The 27,394-nt window shown below is 39.0% G+C and overlaps 10 protein-coding genes across 10 annotated transcripts; 3 read left to right on the top strand and 7 right to left on the bottom strand.

Annotated features, from left to right (window-relative positions):
* Positions 1 to 52: 52 nt before the first annotated feature.
* On the bottom strand, positions 53 to 1,534 carry MCH2 (putative transporter MCH2; the record flags this gene model as incomplete). Its single annotated transcript, XM_022818814.1, has 1 exon — positions 53 to 1,534. One exon carries the CDS (start codon positions 1,532 to 1,534, stop codon positions 53 to 55), a length of 1,482 nt encoding a protein of 493 aa, XP_022675443.1.
* Positions 1,535 to 2,680: 1,146 nt separating this feature from the next.
* Positions 2,681 to 5,023, bottom strand: ACO1 (aconitate hydratase ACO1; the record flags this gene model as incomplete). Its single annotated transcript, XM_022818815.1, has 1 exon — positions 2,681 to 5,023. The coding sequence occupies one exon, from the start codon at positions 5,021 to 5,023 to the stop codon at positions 2,681 to 2,683; it is 2,343 nt and encodes a 780-aa protein (XP_022675444.1).
* Positions 5,024 to 6,187: 1,164 nt separating this feature from the next.
* On the bottom strand, positions 6,188 to 11,911 carry STT4 (1-phosphatidylinositol 4-kinase STT4; the record flags this gene model as incomplete). The annotated part of the gene is made up of 1 exon (XM_022818816.1): positions 6,188 to 11,911. The coding sequence occupies one exon, from the start codon at positions 11,909 to 11,911 to the stop codon at positions 6,188 to 6,190; it is 5,724 nt and encodes a 1,907-aa protein (XP_022675445.1).
* A 262-nt stretch (positions 11,912 to 12,173) lies between these two features.
* KLMA_30315 (uncharacterized protein) lies at positions 12,174 to 13,463 on the bottom strand (the record flags this gene model as incomplete). Its single annotated transcript, XM_022818817.1, has 1 exon — positions 12,174 to 13,463. One exon carries the CDS (start codon positions 13,461 to 13,463, stop codon positions 12,174 to 12,176), a length of 1,290 nt encoding a protein of 429 aa, XP_022675446.1.
* Positions 13,464 to 13,964: 501 nt separating this feature from the next.
* On the top strand, positions 13,965 to 14,537 carry UBC12 (NEDD8-conjugating protein UBC12; the record flags this gene model as incomplete). The annotated part of the gene is made up of 1 exon (XM_022818819.1): positions 13,965 to 14,537. One exon carries the CDS (start codon positions 13,965 to 13,967, stop codon positions 14,535 to 14,537), a length of 573 nt encoding a protein of 190 aa, XP_022675447.1.
* A 537-nt stretch (positions 14,538 to 15,074) lies between these two features.
* On the bottom strand, positions 15,075 to 15,323 carry DPA10 (Dpa10p; the record flags this gene model as incomplete). The annotated part of the gene is made up of 1 exon (XM_022818820.1): positions 15,075 to 15,323. The coding sequence occupies one exon, from the start codon at positions 15,321 to 15,323 to the stop codon at positions 15,075 to 15,077; it is 249 nt and encodes an 82-aa protein (XP_022675448.1).
* A 1,585-nt stretch (positions 15,324 to 16,908) lies between these two features.
* CDA2 (chitin deacetylase 2) lies at positions 16,909 to 17,889 on the top strand (the record flags this gene model as incomplete). The annotated part of the gene is made up of 1 exon (XM_022818821.1): positions 16,909 to 17,889. The coding sequence occupies one exon, from the start codon at positions 16,909 to 16,911 to the stop codon at positions 17,887 to 17,889; it is 981 nt and encodes a 326-aa protein (XP_022675449.1).
* A 125-nt stretch (positions 17,890 to 18,014) lies between these two features.
* Positions 18,015 to 20,354, bottom strand: IMH1 (Imh1p; the record flags this gene model as incomplete). The annotated part of the gene is made up of 1 exon (XM_022818822.1): positions 18,015 to 20,354. One exon carries the CDS (start codon positions 20,352 to 20,354, stop codon positions 18,015 to 18,017), a length of 2,340 nt encoding a protein of 779 aa, XP_022675450.1.
* Positions 20,355 to 21,050: 696 nt separating this feature from the next.
* Positions 21,051 to 23,165, top strand: KLMA_30320 (glycolipid 2-alpha-mannosyltransferase domain-containing protein; the record flags this gene model as incomplete). The annotated part of the gene is made up of 1 exon (XM_022818823.1): positions 21,051 to 23,165. One exon carries the CDS (start codon positions 21,051 to 21,053, stop codon positions 23,163 to 23,165), a length of 2,115 nt encoding a protein of 704 aa, XP_022675451.1.
* A 370-nt stretch (positions 23,166 to 23,535) lies between these two features.
* Positions 23,536 to 26,046, bottom strand: ATG1 (serine/threonine protein kinase ATG1; the record flags this gene model as incomplete). Its single annotated transcript, XM_022818824.1, has 1 exon — positions 23,536 to 26,046. One exon carries the CDS (start codon positions 26,044 to 26,046, stop codon positions 23,536 to 23,538), a length of 2,511 nt encoding a protein of 836 aa, XP_022675452.1.
* Between the last annotated feature and the right edge of the window lie 1,348 nt (positions 26,047 to 27,394).

Here is a 27,394-nt window from a genome sequence, read left to right on the forward strand (position 1 = left end):
CCTTCAGAAGCCTTATGATAAATTAAAATTAGGTATCGTTCATTACGTAAAGCTATACTTTTCTTGGAAGGCGTCCTATGTTGAATAATTCTTTTAAGAAATCTGGCACTGATACGCGCAAATGCAATTCACCATCATCGTGGCCAGTCTTCGCTGCAATAGCCAACTTGTCACGGGCAATAAGATAGCCTCTTATCAGCCATAAAAATAGGGCCGCTCCGTAATAGCCCATACCAGAAAAGATGGCTGTATTCACGTAAGCATTGGACACTGTTGGGTCGTTACTACGTAATTTTAGCCCTATAATAGGCGATACAATAGCACACATTCCAACACAAGGCCAAGTAAAAGAGTATATTGAGGCTAGTTTGTTTAAGCCCCCGATCCTCGAGCTGATACTGGTTAATAATGGCCATATGCTACCCATGAGGGCACCTGATAAAAGACTAAACGCGATAGCTGTTGCCAAGTTACGGCATGGAATCCACATGGCAACGCATAGAATTCCAACGATGGCATGGACAACAATTCCAACGGTAACTGGACCAAATCTATCAGCACAATAGCCCACCAGTGGTCGAAATGCACAGCCGCCAGCACTAATCATGCATGAAACAACAGATCCTTGCTTTTGCGTGTACCCCAAAGAAACTGTGAATGCACTCAATGAATAAAGAAGCACAACGTAGCCCAACATTGTAGTACCGACGTAAAGAATTAAAAACCATACGACGTAATGTCTGAGTAAAGAGGGATCAAAGAATTTTGGTTTTTCTTTCGTCGTCTCCTGAACAGCCGTTTCTCTGGTTCTGATTAGCATTAGCGCAATAGTACTGAGTACAGTATCGATAATGCATTGTGAAATAAGTGCCCATCTCAATGACTTGATTTCTAAGATTCTTTGCATGCCTAAATTGAAAACGACACCACCTAGACCAGATCCGGCAGCACCCAAACCGAGAGCCAAAGTTCTCTTTTTTCTAAACCAAGGAGTAAGGATATTGGTTGCTGGGATTGAAATAAATGCTAACCCAAATGATATGAGTAACCCTTGCGTTAAAAATACCTGCCATAATTTAGTTGAAAAGGCACATAGTAGCAATGCAGCGCCCTGTAAGACGATGCCTACACCGATTGATATTTTAACACTAGTCCTAAACACAAAGTAATTTATCAATGGCGCAAACATTAACCCTGCGCCAAATGCTAACCCACCAACGGCAGCAAAGTCCTCCTTGGTTCCACCTGGGAATTTATTACTGTCCAAATAATATGTCAAATAAATAGCGAAACCAGCATTCGAACCCCATGTACAAAAATTCAAAAAGAAGTAACATCCAACAACAACCCATCCATACCCTCCATCAGGTATCTGAATCTTATTGTAGTCATGAGTAGCTGGTGCTTTTTCCTCATATGGACTCAAACTGCTGTTTTCATCAACACCCATTGTAATTTCTTGGTCTATATTTGCATTCTTGCTTGAGATTACTTCGTTATCCTTGGCATCATCATCTCTCGGTTTATTCAACATTATACAGATAGTAAATTAAGTATAATGTTACCGTGCCTTAGACCTCTTGTGTATATGAACACACTTTAAAGCAGGTATGTTCATCTTTGTCCTTTATCCAACAAAACATGCAAGATAGCTTGTTCGGTGTGTGTATAATATACGCATATATTATATATCTTGTATTGACTAAATGCCTACTAATGTTCTGCAATGCTTTGAGTGATAGATGATGCATGACAAAAAAAAAATTTTTGGGAGTAGAAAAGGTAGATAATTGCATATTTGAACGCATAAATGCGCTTTAAACTGCTATGTAATATGTTTGATAATAGTGTCCGCCAATTTCTGACTAGGAGAGATACTCCGAATTGCGTAACACATATCGCAGCTGTTTCTCGCCAAGGAGTGCTAAAAATTGTGATAAGACGAAAAGCAACCAATACAGTCATTATGATAAAATAGTTATTCATTTTTGTCGGGTAATTTTTTTATCGGTTTTCTCCGCACTTGAAGCTCTTAAAAATTAACCAAAACGGGCTTCAGTTCCTCGGAGTTTGATATAATGGCTTATGATATATTAGAATAAATATAAATAAATAAATAAGTAAATATAATAATAAATAAATAAACTCAAGTATACTTACTGCCTTGAAAGTGAATAAAGTTCGGTTTTATTTTGTTTCACGATTTAGACGTTAGATGATTAAAGAATATGATATGATATGATATGATATGATATTGAGAAATACAAGATGAGTTGCATATCCCAGGTTATATTTTTCTTGTTCTTACTAGAACCTCCATTTCCCCTTCTTCAATGGAGAAGTGGAATAAGCGCTGTGATGAACCCTCCTCACTTTCCAAGGATCTAAAAAAAAGACAATAGAATTCCAACCACATACCCATACTTCTCGTCTTCAATTTGTCCTCCTCGTATGTACAGATAGAAGAAACGAATTGATTAAAGGCTGGGAAGGAAAGCCTTTTTAGCCTTGAACATTAGATACAATTTGGATGAAAGGTAGGAGAGGGAAGTCACAGAATCTGTAAAATTCTTAACTTCTGCTTCATATTTTTAAAAGGGAAAAATCTGGAATTAGAAATAAATAATATGTTAAGGTTGTGTATGGTAAAATGTTAAAAATAAGGAAAGGTCTGCTTTCTTTATTTCTTGGACTGAGCCAACTTGTTCAAAGCAGAACCGGCCTTGAACCATTCGATTTGTTCAGCGTTGAAGGTGTGGGTCAAAGGAGTTTCCCAAGCTTCACCGTTCTTTGGATGAACTCTCATGGTCAAGTTCTTACCTGGAGCGAATTCGTTCAAGCCAACGATGTCAATGGTGTCATCTGGGTTGATCTTGTCGTATGCTTCTGGTTCAGCAAAGTTCAATGGCAACAAACCTTGCTTCTTCAAGTTAGTTTCGTGAATTCTGGCGAAGGACTTGGTAATGATAGCGAAACCACCCAAGAATCTTGGTTCCAAAGCAGCGTGTTCACGGGAGGAACCTTCACCGAAGTTTTCACCACCAATGACAACCCACTTAACACCAGCGTCTCTGTAAGCTCTAGCAGTGTTTGGAACACCGTCGTATTCACCAGTGAAGAAGTTCTTAACACAGTTGGCCTTCTTGTTCTCGGCGTTGATAGCACCGATCATGTAGTTGTTGGAAATGTTTTCCAAATGACCTCTGTACTTCAACCATGGACCAGCCATAGAGATATGGTCAGTGGTGGTCTTACCTAGGGACTTGATCAAAATTGGCATGTTCAAAGCATCCTTACCATCCCATGGCTTGAATGGCTTCAACAATTGCAAACGGTCAGAGGTTGGAGAAACTTGGACAGTAACGGAAGAACGGTCCTTTGGTGGGGCTTGGTAGGTGTTTTCACCAGCATCGTAACCTCTAGATGGCAAACCTTCACCAGTTGGTGGCTTCAACTTGAATTCGTTACCATCCTTGTCCTTCAAAGTGTCAGTCAATGGGTTGAATCTCAAGTCACCAGCAATAGCGAAAGCGGTAACAATTTCTGGAGAAGCAACGAAGGAGTGAGTGTCTGGGTTACCATCGTTTCTGGCAGTGAAGTTTCTGTTGAAAGAAGAGACAATGGTGTTCTTGTCACCCTTCTTAATGTCCTTTCTGTCCCATTGACCGATACATGGACCACAAGCGTTAGCCAAAACGGTACCACCGAATTCGGTGAAGGTATCCAATTGACCGTCTCTCTTGATGGTGGCTCTAATTTGTTCAGAACCTGGGGTAACGGTGAAGATAGACTTGGACTTTAGACCGTGAGCAGCAGCGTCCTTAACGACAGAGGCAGCTCTGGACATATCTTCGTAGGAAGAGTTAGTACAAGAACCGATTAAACCGACCTTGACTTCCAATGGCCAGTTGTTCTTAACAGCAACATCCTTTAACTTGGAGATTGGAGTAGCCAAATCTGGGGTGAATGGACCGTTGACGTATGGTTCCAAAGTGTTCAAGTCAATTTCAATGACTTCGTCGTATTCAGCACCTTCATCGGCAACCAACAAGTCCTTGTGGTATAATTGACCGAATTCAGCGATCTTAGATCTACCGGTAGCATCCAAGTAGTCAATCATGGACTTGTTGAATGGGAAGACGGAAGTAGTAGCACCGATTTCAGCACCCATGTTACAGATAGTACCCATACCGGTAGCACTGAAAGTGTCGACACCTTCACCGAAGTATTCGACAATCTTACCGGTACCACCCTTGACGGTGGTGATACCAGCCAACTTTAGGATGATATCCTTTGGAGAAGTCCAACCGTTCATTCTACCGGTCAACTTAACACCCATAATCTTTGGAGCCTTCAATTCCCATGGCAAGTCGGACATAACATCGACGGCATCAGCACCACCGACACCAATAGCCAATTGACCTAGACCACCGGCATTTGGAGTGTGAGAATCGGTACCAATGATCAAAGCACCTGGGAAAGCGTAGTTTTCTAGAACGATTTGATGGATAATACCGGAACCTGGCTTCCAGAAACCCATGTTGTACTTAGCGGTAGCAGTAGCCAAGAAGTCGTAAACTTCCTTGTTGATGTCAATGGCTCTCTTCAAATCCTTTTCACCACCAAGTTGAGCTTGGATCAAATGGTCACAGTGGACAGTAACTGGTCTGGCGACTTCTGGCAAACCAGCAGACATGAATTGCAAAATAGCCATTTGAGCAGTGGCATCTTGACAAGCAACACGGTCTGGTCTCAATTTCAAGTAGGAAACACCTCTCTCAATTTCTTGGCCATGTGGATCGTCCAAATGACCGTACAAGATCTTTTCAGCATATGTCAATGGACGGCCCAATCTTTCTCTGACAATGTTCACATATTCAACATTTTGCTTGTAGTTAATGAAGGAGTGGGATTCCAACAAGTTTTGGTTAACTTTGGAGTCTCTGGTCAAAGTACCAGAGACGGCTGTAGCCAAATGTCTAACAGCACCTTGCTTCTTGAAGGCAACACGAGCAGACAACATTATCAACAGATGATATGGTTTGTTGTTCTTGTTCGATTAAAACGAATTGTATACAATTATAACAAACTAATAGCCTATAAACTAATAATAAACTAAAAAATACGGACTCCCAAAAAACTGCAACAACTATTCGAACTTTTTATACTTGCCCAAAGAACAAAAAAAATATATAGACGGAGCCAATCGGAAATCCCTTATATATACAATTAATTGTGTTATTATTATTATTATTATTATTATTACTACAATTACTACTGTACATATTAAAATTTACGTTTGTATAGAGATACAACTACAATAAGCACAAGCTTTCAACGTAATTTACCTCCCAAAAAAAAAAAAAAAAAAAAAGTCATCAATTTGATCGATTCGCCGCCGATTGATCACTCAATTTCATTATACTGGCTAACGCCCAACCTAAAAACAACTCGAAACACGAAGGCAGCGCAGCAGAAGCACAAGTAGAAGAATGGGAAAAAAAATTTTCTCTTCTGAAGTGACGGGAGCGATCTGAATAAATGGAGTTTTGTTTGTTCTCTGGTGAGCTGAGTGTGTGTGTGTCTAGGAAGCAGCATGGCATGGTTGGGACGCAAGGGCCAGACAGAGAACAGCGCGGTTAGTGCCGTAGGAGCGTATGCAAGAGGACATGGTTTCAATGCTTAGAAAGAGCTGTAGTTGTGATTATGTGATCACGAACAAATACGCGACGTGATTGGACTGCACTAAGAAACGGCTGCAGTGTAGGGGTATGTTTGTGATATTTTTTTTGCAATGGGGCAAGCAGGAAGGGCCTCTCCATACATCCATGCAGAGGGGGCATGTGCAGGGTATTCGGAAGCGTACCCGGAAACCGGGGCCGAGTAAGGGTTGTCATTGAAAAGTGGTCTTTTCCGAGGTTCGGCAAAGGGGGAAAAGTTTGTTTGTTCTTTTGGGGATTTTTTTATTCCTATTTCGGTTGGGTAACAGGTGGCTGGGGTGACCCTGCCTCCGAAGATCGGAGCAAGTTTTTTTTTATTTCTTGGGCAAACAACTGGCTGGTGGGTTGCCGCCGATGATCGGTCAAGGTCAAGCCAAGAGAAAAGAAAAAATTGCAGGCAGGCCAGGGCCCTGGGGATCTGGTCCGGGATCAGCCAGCCAGTCTGTATGTATGTGTGTCTGTCTGTCTCAGTATGGAATTCCATTCGTCAATCTTTGGAACTCATCGTAACCCTTGGTGAACATTGATTCGTAACTCTTGCGTATCAACTGCCTCATATGCTGGGAGGCCTCGTGTGGGGTCTTACCCGGAACGAACCTGTTCTTCAAATTCTTGATTGTCTTCTGCGCTTTGAAGCAGGGTAGGCTGCTTTCTAGCATTGGAACGATGAAATCTACAATTAGGTCCATGTAGGGTCTGATGCCGAGGAACGTAGCAACGCAAAGATCTTCGAACTGTCTGAAGGCCTGTGTGTTCTGGTTTCCGCCCATGACTTTGACCATCTCTTTTGTTAGTTTGAAGGGGACGGCCTCGAATTTGACTCCACCAGGCACGATGTCGAAGATGAATCCGAAATCAATGTGTAGACAGTGTCCTTGGGCATCGTACATGATATTACCATTGTGTCTGTCCTTGAACTGTAGTAGATAGGAGATAACACTGTAGGCTGCTAGCGACTTGACAAAGTTGTTCCGGGCGCGCTGGTACTCGATGGTGTTCTCGTTGCCAAATTTGCTGATAAAATACTCGTATAAGCCGTTCACTGCTTCACGACCCAACATGTCTCTGGAGATGGAGTCTGGCAACACATCAATCACACCACAACCAGGTGCAGTAGCAGTTACTCTGTATGGGAACACATAAACGTCGAGTCCAATGAATGACCAAATAGATCTAAACAATGAGATCAATTGTAAGGCCAAGACATCCTGTCTACAGTCATCTCCGACCTTGAAAATAGCACTTTGCCAAACGTCTTCGGTAACCACCTTTTCAGAGTCATCATCAGAACCGCTCTCCTTCTCTCTTCTCACCTTGAAAGTTGCCATGAATGGTGCTTTGGCGTGCGATTGCAAAGGCTTACCGCTCTTTCTATCAATGTCAACCACAATTCCGTCTGGGTTACTTGGTAAATAAACATCCAGCGGAACCTCGATCTTAGCCATCTCCTCATCAATCTTTTGCTTCTTCTCAGCCTTGGTCTTTTTGATGTATGGTTTTAACTTACCAGAGATGCCTGTGACATCGTTGAAAAATGAAAACTCGCGTTCGTAGTACAGTCTTGCTTCCTCATCATACGTATCAATCATTTTACCACGGATTCTTTCTAACGTTGGCTTCATAGAGTCCTCGATCATGGCTTCGTCATCCTGGTACTCGTTAGCCAACATGTTCCAGATGATCTGGTGCGAGAACTGTAAACTGATCTTTGCGGTATCAAGGATAAATCTCTCCACATATCTATGATCGTCATGTCTTAGGCACTGTACAATTTGTGGAACGTAAAAGAATGTGTTCTCGACATCATGAGACTCAAGAGCACGTAAATTGTACTGTAATAAAAACTTGTTTCTGTTCCATGGTGGTAGGAAAAGATTGATTGATGACGATGGAGAGACAGGTACCCAGTATATAACCTCATGCGGAATCCCTTTACCGCTTGAGCTTGATCCACTCTCATTTAAGAGATATTTCAAAGCTGTGTGAATATGGCAAGCATTCAATGGAGACTTTCTGATAAGCTTGCTCAATTTATCGGAATTCTTGCTTTCATTACTATATCTTTCACATAAATTAACCGCTAAGAGAGCATCTAACTCGAAAGCATGAGATATTAGCTCACCAGGTAGCTTTGGTGTGCCATTTTCATGTTTATCGAAAGGATATAGCCAGGTTTTCAACAGGAAAATCTCATTCAGCATGAAATATTCCAAAAGCACATAAGAATTTCCAGTATGCTTCAGCAATAATTTTGAATGGCTTTTAAATTGATGGAAGAGGTCAATCAAGACATCTAGATCGGCCTTAATCTTTGATTCATTTCCACCAAGCGGCCAAGTTGGACGTACTTTAAACCATGACAATGCACCCTTAATTAGAGCCTGTGCTAGTCTTTTCACATCACCAGTATTTTTCTTTTCATTCACCAACAATACTAAGAAGGCAAAACTAATTAGTTCATTTCTGACCATTCTTGCAAATGGATGCAGACTTGCATGCTCTAAGTTTGAAACTCCATGATAAGCAACATGTGTAAATAACTTGAGTAAATGATCACTTTCATACACTGTGGCTTCAAAATGAGATGCAAAAAATCTGACCACTTCTTGATGCGGCTTTAAAATGTTGCTGACTTTGATATTTTCCCTCTTTATGGCTTCCATATCATAAGGTTTGTATTCCATCTTGCTAAATTCCACGTCCTTCTTATCTATAGAGCGGTTGAACAAACCGAATTTATTGTCAATGGACTTGCACCAAAACGTAGCAATTTCAGAAACGAGTAAATGCGAAAGGTCCTTACGTTCCTTAATAAATGATAACCAGACGTTTGTTGCTGCTTTCATGGTATTTCCGTAGAATGTTTGGAATGGAATTGATACCAGATCATATACAAAAGAAGCCGAATCTCCGGTCCTCAGAATTAGTAAAACCCCACAAAGACTCAAGAAATTGGTGATGGAAACATCATTAACTTTCTTTTTTGCAAGCAGAGTGGAGATGATCATATTCTTAAGACTGATACGTTCAGCATTGATATCTTCAGCGGATGACATAGTGCTTCTTTCAGTAAGAATTTTAGATCTCCATGCATGTTGCGATAAAAAGCCTGAAAGAGTATTGGGTTGTATCTTAACCCTTGCAATTCCTATTTGAGATGGTTCATGATCAACAGAGAGAATTGTTCCGGCCATTTCTAAAGCGAATGAAACACCATATTCAACCATATTAGTGTTGTGCAGGTCTGTGACATCAGTTATGTATGATTGTAGTAAAATCTTACCATCTTGATTTGATGTCCGCAATAGCATTTTAATCCACTCTCTAGCTTTCGACACTAACCTTTGGAATGAGGTAGTTCTCCATTCTTCGGAGTCTGTCAACAAAACTTTGATTCCACTGGTTCTCAAAGTAAATTCGAATCTTGGATCGTACTTTCTTGTTTCAAATTCAGTGACACTATCAAATAACATGCTTAATGAGTCTAACAATGCATAAAGAGACTCGTGATGACATAAACTAGATGGTAATTTTTTAATGAAAACGTCACAACATTGGAAAGAACAGTCCTGTAAATAAAGGTCCCTATGAGATAGCATTAGAATCATTCTTTTTAGTTGGAATGATATCTGTTTTGATGAAAAGAGTTTCAAATCACCTGTAGGGACAGTTTGCAAATACCTATGTGTTAAGGAAATGGCAATGGATCCAATAAACTTGTCCAAATTGCTGTTAACTATACTGGAGTCAGAAAAGTACTCTAATATGGTCGAACAATCACCGATATCACAACGGATGCATTCCAAAAAATAGGTAGCAGCCAAAAACATAATTTTTGTAGTGGAAATAGTTCTCGTTGCTATCACATTTGAAGAAAGAACATGCTGTATTGAATTCTTCTGAGCTTTGACATTATGGTTTGAGGATCCGCGACGCAAAATAGTGTTCATTTCTAACGTTGTTTCTCTATTATTTGCGGGGAAATCAGAAACAAGAGGAGGAGAATTATATGCAATAATTTCCAATTCTTTTCTATGCTTTAATGCTAAGTCTGATTTAGCATAAAATCCATGAATGACCATGTTGAACCAAATATTTCTGAAAGCTGTTGTTGTAACAGCATCTTTACTCAATATATTCCTTATGGATGGTTCCTCGCCAGGTACCGGTAATAGCAGCGCCAAAGGCGTTAAGAAAAAGGCAATTTGTTCTGCTACCTTTGAGATTTCATGATGAGATCTATGATGCTCTAGTTTTTCCACATCACCTCTGCTTACAATAATGTCTAGTATACTTCTTAGGTAATACAAGTAATAAGAGCCCTTATTGCTGTTCTTAAGTTCTTTACTAATAATTGCTCTGGCCGATTGGACTGCATCTAGTATTATCGTGTTCTCTTCCTTCAAAGATTGCAAACTAACGGAGTTATAAAATTTGCATAGCATCTTGAATTCGTTATCGCCAACAAATGGTAAGATGTGTGCAAGACCCTCGAGAATTAATTTGTCTGACTTTTCGGACAATGCTCTATACTTCTGGGTAAGAATAGTAATTGCTAGTGCTGAGATAGATTGATCTCCATAGTGTCTAGCCACAGTAACACATGCCATAACTGCGTTTTTGAATAGCTGATCATGGTAATGAGTATTAGACGTATCAAACAGTGTTTTTTCTTCTGTTTCTAGTGCCTTATTGAAGACTAGGGAACTGCTGCTGTTGTTTTCTGAGCCCAGGTATAGCTTCATGTCATTTAACGACAGAGTATTATTTTTGCGTTGTCTAGGGAACATTTTATCTAAATCATTTGCACTAGATATGGTCATTTTACGTTCTTTGAGCAATGGGATTGGAGAACCATCTTTTGTAACAGCTAATAGATTATTGAGTGAGTAGATTGTTCCAACAATAGCATCTTCACTCAAAGCTTTTAGCCCAATGGCAAAATTAGCCGAAATCTCAACTACTGAATTTGTAGTGATATGTTGTGAAGACACAAGTAATGGGAATACGTTCAATAATTGGTGAGATAACTTGTCGGTGTAAAAATTCAATAATGAAGCAATATTAACAATTGTTTTTAAGAATGTAGGATTCTCCATGCGAACAGTTGCTTGCAATGTTTCAACTTCATGTGAGGTAATAAATATCAATCTTCTTGATAAAATGGCACTTTCTGGCTCTTCAGAAACCAACGAAAAAGTGAGAATTTCCATATTTCTTATTTTACAAGAGTATGCCAATGCAACTGTGTTGTACGTTTGCAAATTCATGTACGGAGCGCCGTCATCTATAGCTATAATGAATCTAGCTGCAGTAGATGTCAGTCTGCTGATTTCTTTTGAATACGTACGATTGATAGTCTTGAAATTAGCGTACTTCATAGTGTCAGTTTTCTCCTGATACTCTAGGTCTTGAATTTTTAGAAGATATTCTGATAGCTCCATTGGATCCTCGACGCGAAAGAGAGTCCTTAATAAGTTCACATTAATCTGTGAGAGCATTTGGGCAAAGCGTAAGGCGCATATTTCCCTATGGTTGTCATAATAATCAACTAAAATGTCATTTGATACAGATTTAGCCAAAAGAGTTTCTGAATTCAATAAAAACTCTGAATCAAGCAATTTAGATAAACCAAAAACAATGGTCCAATGGATGTCGTAGACTTCTTTTGACTTCTTAAGTTCATCAGAGATTGCTTGCATGTAGCCTAATAACGAGACTAAGCTATTAACTTCAATTGATGACTTTACAGTACTCAAGTATTCTTCAAATATCTTGTTCACAGTAACAGATAGAGTAGAGAAGCTAGAGCTGGCTCTAAGTAAGAACAGAGTCATCTTGTGACTTAATACTTCAAGCGGGTTCTTGAACCCATTGACTTTGAATTTGCTTAATACCACATCTGTAAATTTTTGTTTGGAACAATTAACAAAATATGGACGAATCAAGGTATCAATAATCGATTGAACAGTTTTGACATCATTTGGACTTGCATCACAAATAGCAATAATAATTTCAAATTCTTTAAGAGTGAGTGGAATGGAGTACAACTTTGAGACATTCGAGGAATAGGATATGGGTAGTGAGTTTATCAACTTTGATAAGGGTGAGTCTTCGGGCCCATTGACCTCGCAGAGTTTTTGTAAAGCACGCGCCCTTAAAGACACACTGCACCTCTTCAATCCCTGCATGAAGTTACTTTGCCTGTTTGGTTCTGGTAATTATGTTGTCTTGTGTAATCCCAAACAATGTACTACTGTTAGCCCTACGATGTTATAAACATAGAGTCTTAAAAGACTTGAAAGGCTTTTTTTTCATTTTCATGGCAGTTTCCACGCCCGGTCGAACTACGAAAAATAGGTGTTGGCGCAGCAGAGTTCAGAAATGCATGTCACGTGATTGTAGAAATACATAAAATCCTTCGATAAGGCTGCTCTTTAAGAGTATATGCAACTATAGTATATATTCGGATAGAGTAAGGGAATAATTCTCATCTCTTGAGAGTATGAAAATCTTAATTGAGTTGAGTCTATAGTTGTGGTAAGGATGAAACTTGACATTTGCGATGGACCGTTTCCTGATAGTATCACTTTCCAAAGGGAATAGGACGTATTCATCATTGTTTGTGACTAAGATATCTAGTATACCATCTTTTTTGAGAGGCCAGTCCCAATTAAGGTTGGCAGGAAATTTAAAATTTGTGGAATTCAATAAGAATACGTCAAATTCAGATTCCAATCGTTTACCGTAAATGACGCAATGAAGATCTTCAATTTTTACAGTCTTTAATAATTCTTTATTCTTGGACAAGTTTGAAAACCTGCTTTGGAACTCAGAAATTATTAATCTTTCGTGGTTTATCCGTAATATTTGCTGGAATGGGTGCTTCCCTACTGAAACAAGTAAATCTGTCTTTCTATCTATACCTTCGATATTATTGATAGAGATAATTGGACCATCAAGTTTTAGAAACTTTTCGACTTTTGAACTCTTACTTTTTGGATCAGTTTCAACTCTAAGTATAGTACCGTTCCTGAATCCAACAAGTATCGTTTGTGTATTAATCATCAGACAACATATTGCATCGCCATACTTTTTTTGTATTCTCCACTCTGTTGAAGATTGTTGATGATTACCGTCGTAATATATCCATTGAAAGCCTTGAGAGGATAGAAAAGTTAAATAAGTCTTTTGCTTACTTTGGTATGATGAAATATCTATTATTTCCGGAAGTTTTAACTTCCCGCCAGCTATTATTGATCTTGTATTGAAATTAAAGTCATTAAATCTGTTTATGCTGATCGTTACTTCTGCCGTTATTTTGAAAAATACCACAGATTCGTGCGAAGAAGAGTCCCTATCGAATTTAACCTTAAATGAATCATCGGAGGCATCGATACACAGCTCAAATAGTCTAAAGTTTGAATCATTAAGAATAATTGAACGATCAACCTTCCCAATTTGAATATCACCCGTACCTTGCTGTGAGATGAAAGTTGGCAAAAAATACGATGTCGTTAGCTGGGGTTGCTTATTTTGAAATTCAAACCACTCGATATTTTCTGGAGTTCTATTCCTTATTAGGTCGTCAATGCATTTGAGGTATTCTTGTCTTGCCACAGATTTATTTAGTCCAGCTGGAAGTTCCGGCTTGGCTTGGCTTGATCTTTGATGAGATTGTGTTTTAAAGTATCTTTTCTTTACTGGATCATACGTAAAACCAGGTAGTTCCGGCACGTTCATTTCATAAACATGTAAATCAGAGTTTATTACGCAATTGATCAGTTGATGACGTCTAGCAGTTTATCTTTGTAAAATAGTACAGGTATTTATGTGTGGCTATTTTATTTTATTTTTTTATAGGCATCTACGCATGTTTCCTTCATTCACTGGAAGACGAGAATAAGTTTTGTAGCTTTACTTTGAATATTGACGTGATCACTTTCCTCGGTACTCGCGTGTGGCATCATCTGACACACCATAGCAGCATACTGAAGATGAAGAGGCTGCTTTATAATTTTTTTCTATTCATCTTATTTTGTAACCTTTTGAAATATAACACTGAAAGCTTTCTTTAAATTTTAAAATATGAAAAATACAATTTAAGATGAGAGGCCATCCATCGAGTAATAAATTAATGCATATATTTATGCACAATACATATAAAGAGACAAGTAGATATAGAATAGAGATCTTGTGAATAAGGCATTCAAGGAATAACCAAAGCGATATAAACAGGATACAATGCTTAAGCTAAGGGCATTAGCAGAAGCCAAGGCAAAAGCCAAGGCCCAAGAAGAAGCAGGAGTGAAAGGGAATTCTGAGCATCCATCTCATGCAGCAAAGCCTGCTTTGTTAAGACTACAGAAGGATTTGGATAATATTGACCTACCGAAAGAGATTTTAGAATATACCACTCACTTGAATGAGACTCCTATGAGAGTTAACTTATCTCTTAAGCCGGATATTGGATATTATGCTGGTGGTACGTACTACTTTAATCTTTTTGTGAAAGATACCTACCCAATGGAGCCACCAGTTGTGAAATGCATGCAAAGAATATACCATCCAAACATCGATATTGACGGTAATGTGTGTTTGAACCTGCTAAGAGAAGACTGGACACCAGCATTAGATTTACAAAGCATTGTCATTGGATTATTATTTTTGTTCCATGAACCAAATGGAAAGGACCCTTTAAATCAAGATGCAGCAAAGACTTTAATGGAAGATCCTTCAAGATTTGAGGCGAAATTGAACTATACCTTGAGGGGAAGTAATATTGACGGAGTGTGGTACGATAAAGTCATGAACTAAACTCTTCAGTTTAGAAATTCATCATATACCCATAAGACCCTTTAAATTCTATTAAAGATTAAACGAATCAAGATGGATAAAACGATGATACGAAAACTATTAAGTACTTATATGGAAAGAAAGGTAAAAAATTTCAACAGAAAAGAGTATCATATATTCTAAAACGATTGTAGGTAGTATAAACTGGGTTGTGGGGAGGGGACTGCTTCTCGCCCTTTCAGCTCCTCATAGTCCGAAGCAAATTCTGCTTCTCTTGTTTGGCAAAAAACAAAAAAACCAAAACAATACAATAATGTCCGTTCATTAACATGCTCAGGATGATATCAAAAAATTTTTAGGGGAAGTAGGTGTCAGTTCAGTACACATCATACTCAGAAACCAGCTGAGAACAAAAATGATTGAAGCGAGTTGGGAACATTAGATACCGGATATGACAGCGAAAAGAACGGAAAAAGACAACGTCCAATGTCGTTCTAACGAAAGCAGGTGATATACAACAATAAAACAACCACATCTGGCGATGGATGCATTATTTGGTTACACTCTGACATGGTCGGCAACAGTAGACACTTCATCAGAGTCTGAACTGATAACTGTTGGTCTTTGGTCCTTTACATCGGACTTCAAGTATAATGCATAAGAGTATGCTGTAGCATGATTCTGGGCTCTGTATTGGGTTTGCTCCATTGTGTGTAATTGCTTTGGGAATGTGGTTGATTTGATAGGCTTCTTTGGGATGTAACACTTGGCAGTGGTGTTCAACATCTTGATGGAATTGGTAAACATTGTATATTGATTTAAAGTTGTATTGTGGGTTCTCTTGCTTAGTAAATACTATTAATGCTTAAATGACTCTGGAAAAGCTGTTTAAGTGTATTGTTACGGTATTCTACATGACTGAATAAAACAAGATTATAAAATCAAGGTAACCAGAACGTTCAGGGATCTGTCATCACTAGGGGTGATGAGCTCTCTCCTTATATACACGTTTTGTTGATAAGCCTGTCCAACCAAAAACCAAAATATGTGTAATATGATATGTGTGGACTAATGACAAAAAAAATAAATAAAGTATAGTGCATTCTACATAATAACGTGGGCCCAATCTAGGCTCTAATTCAAAAAAGACCACTTACGGGCGAAATACTCGTATACTTTTTTTTGTATTTCATCCAGACCCACGCTAGGAGGAACGCACCTTAACTGCAAGATATTAGTGTGGCTAATACCAGTACCCTGATAAATAGCCTAGCAATAACATCCTATACGAGCTTTCTGAGCAAAAAAGTAATCAAACAACTAATCAGGAGACTCAACTCAACAACCTTAATGCAGTGTCTTTGATTAGATACCAACAATCATGAGGTACGTTTTTTTAAGGTTTGCCCGCATTAATTGTTTTCATTTTTTCATTTTTTTTTTTTTAGGAAGCTCGTTTGCTGGACGAAACGAAAATCAGGGGAATACGGAGGCGCTCTTCCCACGTTTCGCCATTTGACCGGACAGTTAGTCAATTTTAACACACTATTTCCGGGTAAGAGACTTGGTGCATAACATTATTATTAGTATTTTTTTTTTATTTCTTTCTCTGACTTTTGTGATTGACACAAAGTAAGATCAGATTAGGCCGAGCTTGTTACATAATTATTTCCGAAGCATGTCAAAACATCAGATGCGCACAGAATTAAAAAGAAGGGCCAATTAGAATAGCCAAGAAAGAAAATGGTAAAATAGGAACCACTTTTGGAACAATTATTATGACGCACGGTCTTCGGACTTCGTGGGAGATTAGATATTTGGATCGGCGGATAAAGAGAAGCTCGCTTCAAGTCTTTTTTTCCTTGTTCACAAGGTGCAGAAGGATGAATGGAAATGCTTCCCATTAAAGCGGGCTGGATTTCCCAAATACCTAGGTAGGATATTTGGGCCTCCAAATCACGTGAAACATATCTGGAGGACTACTTGTTTTCCAACGCCTGTAGAGCTTGGAAGAGAAAAGTAAAAAAAAAGAAAAGTACGGAAATAAGTAAATCTGTAACTGACGCGCGTCAGCTAAAAGATTCAGTAATATTGCCAGAAAGCGACAAAGCGACCCACGGTATTCACACAAAGAAAATAGTGGGGCATGGTCTGTCGATCTTCGAATATGTGTCAGGAAAATTCTTTGACAGAGGACACAAAGGGTTTTAAAAACACAAGAGAGAATAAAAAGACCGAATAGTGGTGTATAATAACACTTTACCACAATACTAATACTCTCTGTTTAACATTGTCACTTTTTGAGTAGAGTAGGAAGCATTGAATTCAGAGAACGAAAAGACCTAAAATTTACCGTGCGCTTCACTCATATATACTCAGATAAGAAACTGAAATGATTTTAACCTGCTGGATTGTTAACATTTGGATTTCCATAGTCTTAGTTTCTGCCGCAGCTATTGATATGCTTGACGTAGAATCGAACTCGCTGAGTATCTCCGCTGAGGATGCTAGCAAAGAAGCTACTCTCAGTGAACAAAGTATTTTCCCCATTGGCAGATCACCTAGGAGTCAAGCAAAGACCCCTTTCCCTGCCTGGCTTACCCAATTCACTGGCTTAACTGAATGGCCGGGTGCAGATCCTCCGTACATTCCTTTGGATTTTATCGACTTTAACAAGATTGAGAAATATGAACCATATAAGGAGGGACGTTGTAACAAGAATCCCAGAGAATCTTGCTCTTTCGATTGTCATAAGTGTGTTGCACACGACGACGTGCATTCTTGTGCTAAGTTGTCTCAAACATTCGATGATGGTCCCTCCGTTCACACGCTTACACTTTTGGACAAGCTACAGCATAAAACTACTTTCTTCACATTAGGTATGAATGTGGTAGAACGTCCTGAAATCTACCATACTGTAATGGAAAGAGGTCATTTGATCGGAACTCATACTTGGTCACATCCATTTTTGCCTAGTCTTACGAATGAGCAGATTATCGCTCAGTTAGAATGGTCGATATGGGCAATGAATGCAACGGGTAACCACTTGCCAAAGTGGTGGAGACCACCATATGGTGGTATTGATAACAGAGTTCGTTCTATCGCAAGACAATTTGGGATGCAAGCAGTTCTTTGGGATCACGACACTTTGGATTGGTTGGCAGCTTCAAATCCATTTCAAAGAACCGAATCTGCCATCTTGAAAGATGTTACTGAGTGGAAACGTACCTCCAACGGTTTGATTCTTGAGCACGATGGTAGTAAGAAAACTGTCGATATTGCTATGAAGGTAAATGATATTATTGGTTCCGACCAAATGACCGCTGCTCAATGTGTTGGTGGTATCGATTACATTAAGGAATTTAAGGTTTAAAAAAGCAAACCCAAAACTAGCTCTTTATGCACAGTTTTATAGGAAGCTATCCGTAGCATATCATATACAAGAAAAAAAATACTTCTTTATTCATACTTATTCTTCATTTTACACATAAGGAGAGATTACTTTAATGAGAGAACTAAACGTTTCTCGTCATTACTATCCAACTGCAATAATGTCGCTACCACAGGCAATAATTGTTCCCTTTGTTCTTTATGTTCTAAAAATCCTAGTAGAACATTCTTGATATACGCTATCTTCTCATTTATCTCAGATTGTGATGTACTAATTTGTGTAGGAATATTTTCTTGAATAATTGAATTCGATCGAGAAGCATGAGGAGTAGTTCTTGCCGATTTTGGTTCGATATTACCAGGTTTGCTAACTTGAGAGGAAAGATTCTTGTAATTTTTCGATAGTCTATCAAACTTTTTATTCAAATCATTATTCAACTCTTTTAATTCCATATTAGCATTCAATAACTCTCTCTGTTTCTTTTCACTCTTAGAGAGAGCATCTTTTAAGGACTTCACCATAGAATCCAATCCAGAACTATCTTCTTGACTGACACTATTAGATCTTTTAATTCTCTCATATGTCGATTTCAATTCTTCAATCTCAGCAGAATAGCGTTCATTTTTGCTTACTTCATCATGATAAGTCGACTGCAGTTGATCGATAGATTGCTTCAATTGCTTCAATTCTTGAGACTTCCGAGCTAGTTCCATCTGTGTATCATTTTCTATCTTTGACTTTTCTTCAATTGTTAGTTGAAGCTTGGCTTCCAATTCCTCTACCCTACTACTCTTATCGGTTTGAAGTTCCTTCAAGATTTTTCTCATGGTACTTAGTTCCCTGTTTCTTTCTTGTAAGATATTAGCGTTTTCGTTAAGTTCTTCTTCTAATGAAATTATTTTTTTATTGGCATCCTTTAGCTTGAACGATAGTTCCTCACATTGTTTTTTAATAGTCTCTACTTGATCATTAGAGTTTGATTTCAAGTTTTGAAGAGTTTGTAATTTTTCTTGAAGTACCTCTAGTCTCTCGCTTAGTTTTCCATTTTCCTTTATATAGTTTTCGAGGTTGCCGTCGTTCTTTTTTGATTCCACTCTCCACTTTTCGGTTTCCTTTTGTAGGTTTTCAATTTTCTTTACAAGCGTAGCGTTTTCGGTTTTTCTTGCATCTATTTCACTCTTTAGTTTCGTTTCGTTTGCACTGTACTCCTTAACCTGGTTTTCTAGGTAATCGATTATCTTTTCCTTTTGGGAAACGGTTTGGCGCAAAGATGCTTCTGTCTTTTTCATAGTTGCGACTTCGGCAACCAGTTCTTTTTGTTTGAGTTCATAAGATTTCAAATTATTTGCATTGCTGGATCTCAGAGATTCAAGTTGAAGCTTCAAGTCATTGGCCTCTGCTGACGAATCGTTTCTTTCCTTCAATTGGTTTTGTGCTTCCACAAGGTCATTGCCGACATCTCTGAGCATATCTCTTACACTTTCTATTTCCTCATCCTTAGATTTGATCAGCTGCTTCAATTCAAGCAGTTCTTCGTTGCTCTTGGACAATGATTCGTATTCGCCCTTTAGCTTGTCGTAATCTGCCTGTAGGGAATCAAGTTTTACTTGTAAGGTGATGGCTTGTGTTATGTCGTTTGCAGTTTGAGTGGCATTAGATGAGTCAGGAGCAGAGGCAGGAGCAGGAGCAGCTTCAGAGCCATTATTAGCGTTTGCTGCTGCGTTCTTACCCTTCTTCTTCTTGTTCTTCTTCTTACCAGCACCAGCACCGGGCTTTTGCTGTTGGTCTGGACTTTGATTTTGGTTATCATTAGAGTTGGAATCAGCACCGTCATCAGTGGCAGAAGCTGGTGGGGAAGCTAGTTCTTCTATTTTCTTCTTGAATAAATCCACCAACTGATTCTTCGTGGCCAATTCTTCCTTGTAAGAGTCTATAGACTTATCCTTGGCACTTATATCCGTATTGAGGGATTCTATCAACTCATCTTTCTTGGCTATATCTTTCTCAAAGCCCTCAACAGCGGCCTGCGATTCAGCAAGCTGCTGCTTCGAACTTTCAGACTGTTTCAATAAATCCCCATTCTCGAGCGTCAATCGCTTCACCTCCGTGTTCAGCATAGAAATCTTCTGTGTCACCGTCTCGAAATAGCTCTTCAACGACTCCACATCAGATATATCTGACACAGGTGTGCATTCGCTCAACACTTTCTGGATCTGCTCCACTTTTTCCGTCTTCAACTTCTCATTCTTGTACGCCTGCAATAATAGCGGATACTTCTGCTCATACTTTTCAAACTTTCGTAATTTTATCTGAATCTCACTGGGAAGTTCTGCATAGGGCCCGTTCTTGTCAAGCTGCTCAGAGTTGATCCCATTGAGTTCCTCATTCAGCCCTTTTGTCAGCTCATCTGTGATGTTCTTCCCGATTTGCGTTAACTGTTTGAACATTGTGTGATCGTGTATTACGAACAAACCACTAGGCACAAATGATCAAACTTGAAAATCAGAAGGGTGCTACAAAGCTCTGACCCTGTATTCGCTCAGAAAACTGCCCACCTTCTATCCTCCAAACCGTGAATTCGCTATTCAAGATTTCATAGATATTGACGATTTCTATATTTTATGTGAAAACATTATTAGTTCTACTGGTTTAGGAGGGACATAGAGAAGCCGTTAAAAAAATCAAAAAAAAAAAACACACACACACACATACTAGGCACGTGACCACATATTTGGTGACCGATGGTTTTTTTTTTTTTCTCCTCTCTTTCTGATCGGTATTTTCCTTTTCCCAGTTTTTAACTTTCCCCGTAAAAGGAGTTAATTTTTTGGTAACTCGGGAGGAGAGTCAGTGTAACCCGGGTAACGCAGTATCCAATGTTTTTATTTTTGTCTCAGCCTTTCTTTTTCGCCTTCTTTTTTCCGTTCCTGCAGAAACGATCTGAGTAGAAACCCAGTGGTGTCTATATACCCAAAATAGTTTCATGTCAGAATTCTGTATGAGAAAGAGTAACTTAATTAAATAGCTTCTCGATATATGATGATCTTTGGAAGATCAAGTTAGAAGAGACAGAGAGAGAGAAAAGAAGGGCAAAGGGAGGCCAAACGCAACTAGAGGCTCGAATATTTTCTAGGAGCAGTATAATGTTGCGAGACAATGTGCGGCATCTGTCGCAAATGCATCGCAAAATAGTGTTATTTGGAATGTTAGCATTCGGAATGATGGTAGTTTTGTATGGATTGAGCTCATACCAGCCAGAAGTTAGGAAAGTTTGGAAGCTCTGGCCGGAACAAAATAGTGTTGCCAGTAATATTGGGCCAATAACTTTTCAAGGAGATGTTTTGCGGGAGTCTAAGGTCAGTGACGTTTACCGTTGGAGATTTGAGAGGTTTCAATTGCGCTCATTGAATGGGGGTTTGAACATTGCCTATGACAAGCGTGCTTTTCTGAAGAAGGTTTCTGATTGGGGGAAACGTTCTTCTGCAAAAACGTTTGGCTCTTTGAAAAATTCTAGGGTGAGTTTCAAGTCGTTAGCTTCATCCCATGCATACTTCAGGCTTGGAACAGACTCGGTGAAAACCGGAAATGGTACTATGGAATCACCCTTTAGCATTAGGCGTAAAAATAGAAAGAGCGAAAACAATAATAACAATATAGGCAAAAAGAAGCGCAGAGTCTCAGGCCGCCATAAGGCCTGTATCTTAGTTTACCTCGGTGATATGCAGCAGTTACCGATTTTAAAAAGAACTATGGAGTCTGTGGAAAGGAATTATAACTGGAAATACAAATATCCATGGGTGCTTGTCCAACATGGTAAACTGGAGTTATCACAGGCGGCAAAAGATTCTTTGTTAGAAGCAGCCTCGGGCGTTGTGAAGTTTGTTCACATCACTACGCCTCCCACTGACAATCAATTGTTCATGAACAGCCAACAAGACGGTAAAGCACATTTTTCGAAAGAGAAGTATCAATTGCACAGAGATGAGAAGTGTGATTACTTAAAAAATTTACATCGTTTGAGGTTGAAATATCTCGATGGAACCTTGCCTGATATGAAGGGCTCCGATATCTCATTGTGCTCTAAATTATACGACCCCAGCTCCATAAGCACTTCTCGCCTGCTCTCAAGTGACATTTTTAGATTAGATGAGGTTCTTGAGTACGATTACTTCCTACGGGTAGCCCCCGGTACTATGTTTGATTGCCAAGTAAGGTATGATATTTTCGATCGTTTTGCAAGCAACCCGTACGCAAATGTCGGAATAGCATTCATGGAAAAGACTCTAGATTCAAGAATATTCTCGGCTTTAAACTTTACAATTGATCTGGTCAAAAAGGCACAGAAAGTAAAGCTTTCAAAATATTTCCAAGATGAAAATTCTAATTATAATGGCATAACCTTGGACACAGAATCCTTCTTTGTTGGTAAGACAAGCTTCTTCAATAGAAAACAATATATTTCCTTTATTCGATTCATGGATAAACAAAGAACTGAGCAAAATGCACCATGGTCTGCGAGTGAAATTATATCTGCATTCTTTTCCATTGTCTATAACGAAGCATCTTTTGTCGATTATCACTCGGGGAAGACCTTAATAAGTCGGGAAGACATCCTGGTATACGAAGACTTAGGCGTCAGCGATATTAGCATGATGAACTCCAACTACGATGTTGATGACATTGATGACATTAAAGTCGAAAAGTACGTGACTGCGAAACAAAGTTGCCCAATGTCATCAAATGAAGAGAATGAGCTTCTGCTCCGTAATGTTTTGGACTGCAATTGCGATATGGATACTAGATATTTCTACAGAGATACTAAAGTACCAATGTCACAATTGAAGTGGGATTCTAAAGAGGGTATTTCAATAATACCTATCAAAGACACTATATTCAGAGAATTTCATGACATGACATTTGCCCAAATGGTCAGATCATTATCTGAGACCGCGGATAGTAATGAAGTAAAAGAATTTGTTCACTATTTCCAATCCTTCCCAGAGAATGAAATGGATAATTTAGAAAACATTAAGGAGTCTAAAGTTATTAATGATGAATACGAGAGGAATCTACAAGATGAGAGATCTGCTAAAATCCGTGAAAAACGTTTGAAGGAATACGAACGGATGATAGCAGACAAAAAGAAGCAGCTTCAAGAAGTAGAGAAAAAAAATGAAAAGCAGCTGGAGGAGCTGAAGGAAAAGTTAAAACCGACCGTAAATGAACAAAAAATCGACCAAAATAATAACACTAAATGATCTTCATATATTCAATACGATTGCACGGACATTCTTGCATTCAAATACATTTCATTATTCCATCTTTTTTTTATTTTATTTTCAATTCCGCATTAAGTTTATTCGCATTAATAAAACAAACATTAACATACTATTACATACAAAGTTTAATCACAGTTAGTCTTTCAATTGAAGTTTCGATATATATACTTCAGAAGTAGTCAACTAGTCTTTTAAAAAAAACTTATTCTTAAAAAGAGAAGAACTCACAATCAAACTATGAATAGAATCCAGTATATTAAATAGTGCCTCGATAGTTAAAAAACCTCGCCTATACATATCATCGAAATATAAAAATTAAAAAACACCAACCAAATTAATGGATAAAAATTTAGCTCATTTTTGATTTTAATGCTTTGAGTCTATTAGCAATACTTGAAACATATTTCCTGATCATCTCTTTGTCCGATTCATCCAAGGAAGTGATATTGGATGAATAGCCGTCATCGTAAACTTCGTTAGATGACAAATGTTCATCCAGCAAAATTTCTAACATCCACAAAGACGTTGCGTAAGCAAGTTCACATGTATTATAATTTCCACCTTCCATTTCTAATCTTGCTGCATTTCTCGAAATATCTAAAGCGCGGTCATATATTAACTTCTCCACAAAAATTGTAGGTTCATCATCCAACACTTGTGGATCCTCAGATTGGTTAAGCGTATGTAGCTTCAAACGCAAAAACTCAGCCTTATCCAAACATTCGTTGAAACGATCCCTGATCCACTGAACCAATATATTTAGTTTCAATGTACAGTTCTTGCTCTCATTTTCATACCACCATTTCGATGTTAATTTCATGGATGATGCTAGAATGGTTAGAGATTTTAGATATAGGAGAAGTGATTCCATACACAACTTCTTCAGTTCTGGTGCGGGTATTAAATTGTCGACATTTGCAGCCGATACCTTATTTGCACCTGGAGTCAATGTTTGATTTGAAGATGGATTACCACTATCCAGGTCATCATCATCATCTATAGCGCAACTTCCATTACTTAGACGTTTGTCTGACTGTGAATAGTAGTCTGTGGAAGAAGGTGGTGATGGTAAAATCTGAGAGAACTTCATTTCCGCGAATGAATACATCACAAATGCCTTTGCAGAGAGAGATTCTACGAAAGGCGTTATATTTGAATCCGATATCTGTTCATTAAAAAGATTTAGATGATGATCTGCTCTTAAGACAGCGTTTTCCGTCAACTCATGAAATATTTGAGGGTTCAGCAATGTTGGATGAGTAGAAGTAGATGTGGTCTGTGTATTAGGTTGCTGATAACCAAATAATCTTACAGACGCCAACCCCAATGCTTTAGATAAGGCATTTGATGGACTGAGCGAAGATATCGAAAGCCTTCTTTCAACTAGGGACGCTCTTCTACCCCCGTGTCCATCGCTAGAAGATGACGTTCTATACCTCAGCGGCTTGATAATCTGAGCACCTTGGTTATTGGTCGTAGGTCCATTGTTGGCAAAGTCATCTGCTAAGGAGTTAACTTCTACAGTTTTCTTCTCGACAACAACATACTCTTTCTCTAAAATTAAGTCGTTGTACGAACTTTTCATCCTAGTCTGACCAGCGGAACTTTGATAACCCTGCGTGGAACCACGGGGAGGGGAATCTGGATGTTGTTGCTGCTGTTGCTGTTGGCCTTGCAAATCTTGCCTTTCGCGGTAATGTTCCCGTTCTTTATTGTATGTATGCTCTGCTCCAGGCATTGCACTACCTTCATCTGTACGTAGACCACCATTTGCTTTCTCTTGGGCGGCTGGCCTTACTAGGTATTCAGAGACAAACATATTACTTTCGGCTACGTCTTTACTCTTAGACTCTAAGTCGGGCTCATATGAGGCTTCGTATCGAGACAAATCTTCTGTCACTACCTCATTATTAAAAAACTCGTTAAAACCCATACGAGCCTCAGGATCGAATGTTAGCAATCCTTTTATTAGTTTGAATATTTTCGGTTCAATATAGCAATTTGATGGTACTGTTACCTCATCGTTAGCCTTCTTAATCTTCTGAAACAACTCTAAGTGGTTGGAGGCTTTAAAGGGTGGTCTTCCACAGCACATTTCGTATAGGACTGTCCCAACAGACCATAGATCCGCCTTCGCATTGTATTTCTGATAGTTTAGAATCTCCGGTGCCATATACAATGGGGAACCACATAGAGTCTCTGCTAAAGATGTATTTGGTAAGAATCTAGCGAATCCAAAATCGGCAATCTTCAAAACCGGAAGATTGTAAATTCCAATAAAACCCATTTCATGGAAAGTTTTGGGGTCGCTATAGTCCTGGAGTGGCGTACAAAGCAAGAGGTTCTGAGGCTTGATGTCTCTGTGGACCAAATTTTTAGATCGTAAAAACTTCAAAGCAGATGAAAGCTGTTGTAGGTAGTTGACTACTAGAACCCTATTTAGCCCATTATGCTCTGCGCTGGGCGGCGGGTAGAGGTCAAAAACAGTCTTTATCAAAGGATGTTTCATTACTAAGCTTCTTCTCTTCTTTATGAAAAAGGTCAAGTCTCCTAGAGCACAATACTCCATAATCAAATAAAAGTCTGTCGAGGTACGTTCACAATCTATCAAACCGACAATATGGGGGTGCTTGATCTTCTTCAAAATTGCAATTTCAACTTCCAAGTTCTCCAAGAGTTTCTTATTTTTCAACTTAGACCTGGAAACAGCCTTTATCGCTATGTTCCTACCATCTCTCAATGAAACACCTTTGTAAACAATCGCGAATGACCCTTTCCCGATCTCCTTCTCTACAGTATAGTTTTCTGTAGGTAAGCGTATAGCTTTCGCTACAGCTTTTCCGTGGGACTCTGAACTCATGTTCAACTATATTCCCTATGATTTTAGTATACTCAAGCTCTTGCCATTTCCCTGATCACTTGGCGCCGCTTGTTTTTGTACGAAGGGGGCGTCTTTTTATAATGCGCTTTGTTTTTAAGGATCAAACTTGTTTGTAATTCAGTCATTTTAAACTTAAAATATATAAAAATACTTGAAAGGCGATGACGGTCATAGTAATATAAATAATTGCGCATCACGAAAGATATAAAAAAAGGAAAAGCCACATATTGGGTCCCGATAACTTTCCCGGACTTGTGACACCGTTACCAAAACGGTAGTGTGTTACTTAGTCACTTGACTTATATATGTATGAAGCTAATGCTATTTGTCAGTAGCGGTTTTACGTATTATGAATAGTAAGGGGGTGGTGCTGTTTTGGTGTGTTGCATTGCATTAACGTATAGAACGGCTTTTGACATGTGACATAATATCTAACTCTGTTAGAAGACTAATACTACTACTTACTCGCACGTATATAAACAACGTACAATGCAGAACTCTTCTCTTGTATCGTAGAGAAAGGTTGGGTGTCTCCCTAGCTGATTCAATCACTGGAAGGAGTAGAATTGTTGTTGGAATTGTTGTTGAGGCTGGAATTGCATCTGTTGCTGTTGCTGCTGCTGCTGTAGTAACTGCTGCTGCTGGAATTGCAGTTGTTGTTGTTGTTGCAATTGCTGCTGCTGCTGCTGCAACTGCTGCTGTCTTTGTAAATTTACTATTTGTTCGTACTGGGGGTTATCTGGCTTGATTTCTACTGCACTTGTGTATAAATCTGGTCTTTGATAGAGAGCCAGGAGAGTGTTCTTGTCTATCGAAGGTTGGACTGGAGCTTGTGTATATTGGGGTTCGATCGGAGCGCTCTGTGCCACTAGAACTTGTTGTGGTTGCTGGAGTTGCTGAGCCTGCTGCATCGCCATATACGAGTTCTGATCTACATAAATCTGACCGGTTGCCGGATCGTAGTACTGTTGCACGCCATCGAAAACCGCAGGACGGGGTTCACTACTCACGGCTGATACTGGAGGCGTGATTCTTGGCTCTCCTGTTCCGTCAAACACAGCTTCTTGTACCTTCTTTTCTGGTCTCTTTGGAAGTGCTGGGGTGGCAGATTCCCTGGATTTCGCCCTTTCAATGGTAGAGGAAGACCTGTTTCTTCTACTAGCCCCAGAGGACGATCTATTACGGGTAGAAGTGTAATTCAATTGGGTTGAGTCGTTCTCAATGTTGAAATCCTCAATTCTAACAGGGGAGTTTCTAAACTTTCCCCTCAAATACTTGTCTCTGATGAACATCTCAACAGCAGACCGATCATCATCACCATCAAATG

The sequence above is a fragment of the Kluyveromyces marxianus genome, chromosome 3 (assembly GCF_001417885.1).
Source record: "Kluyveromyces marxianus DMKU3-1042 DNA, complete genome, chromosome 3".
In the NCBI taxonomy this organism is placed as follows: Eukaryota; Fungi; Ascomycota; class Saccharomycetes; order Saccharomycetales; family Saccharomycetaceae; genus Kluyveromyces; species Kluyveromyces marxianus.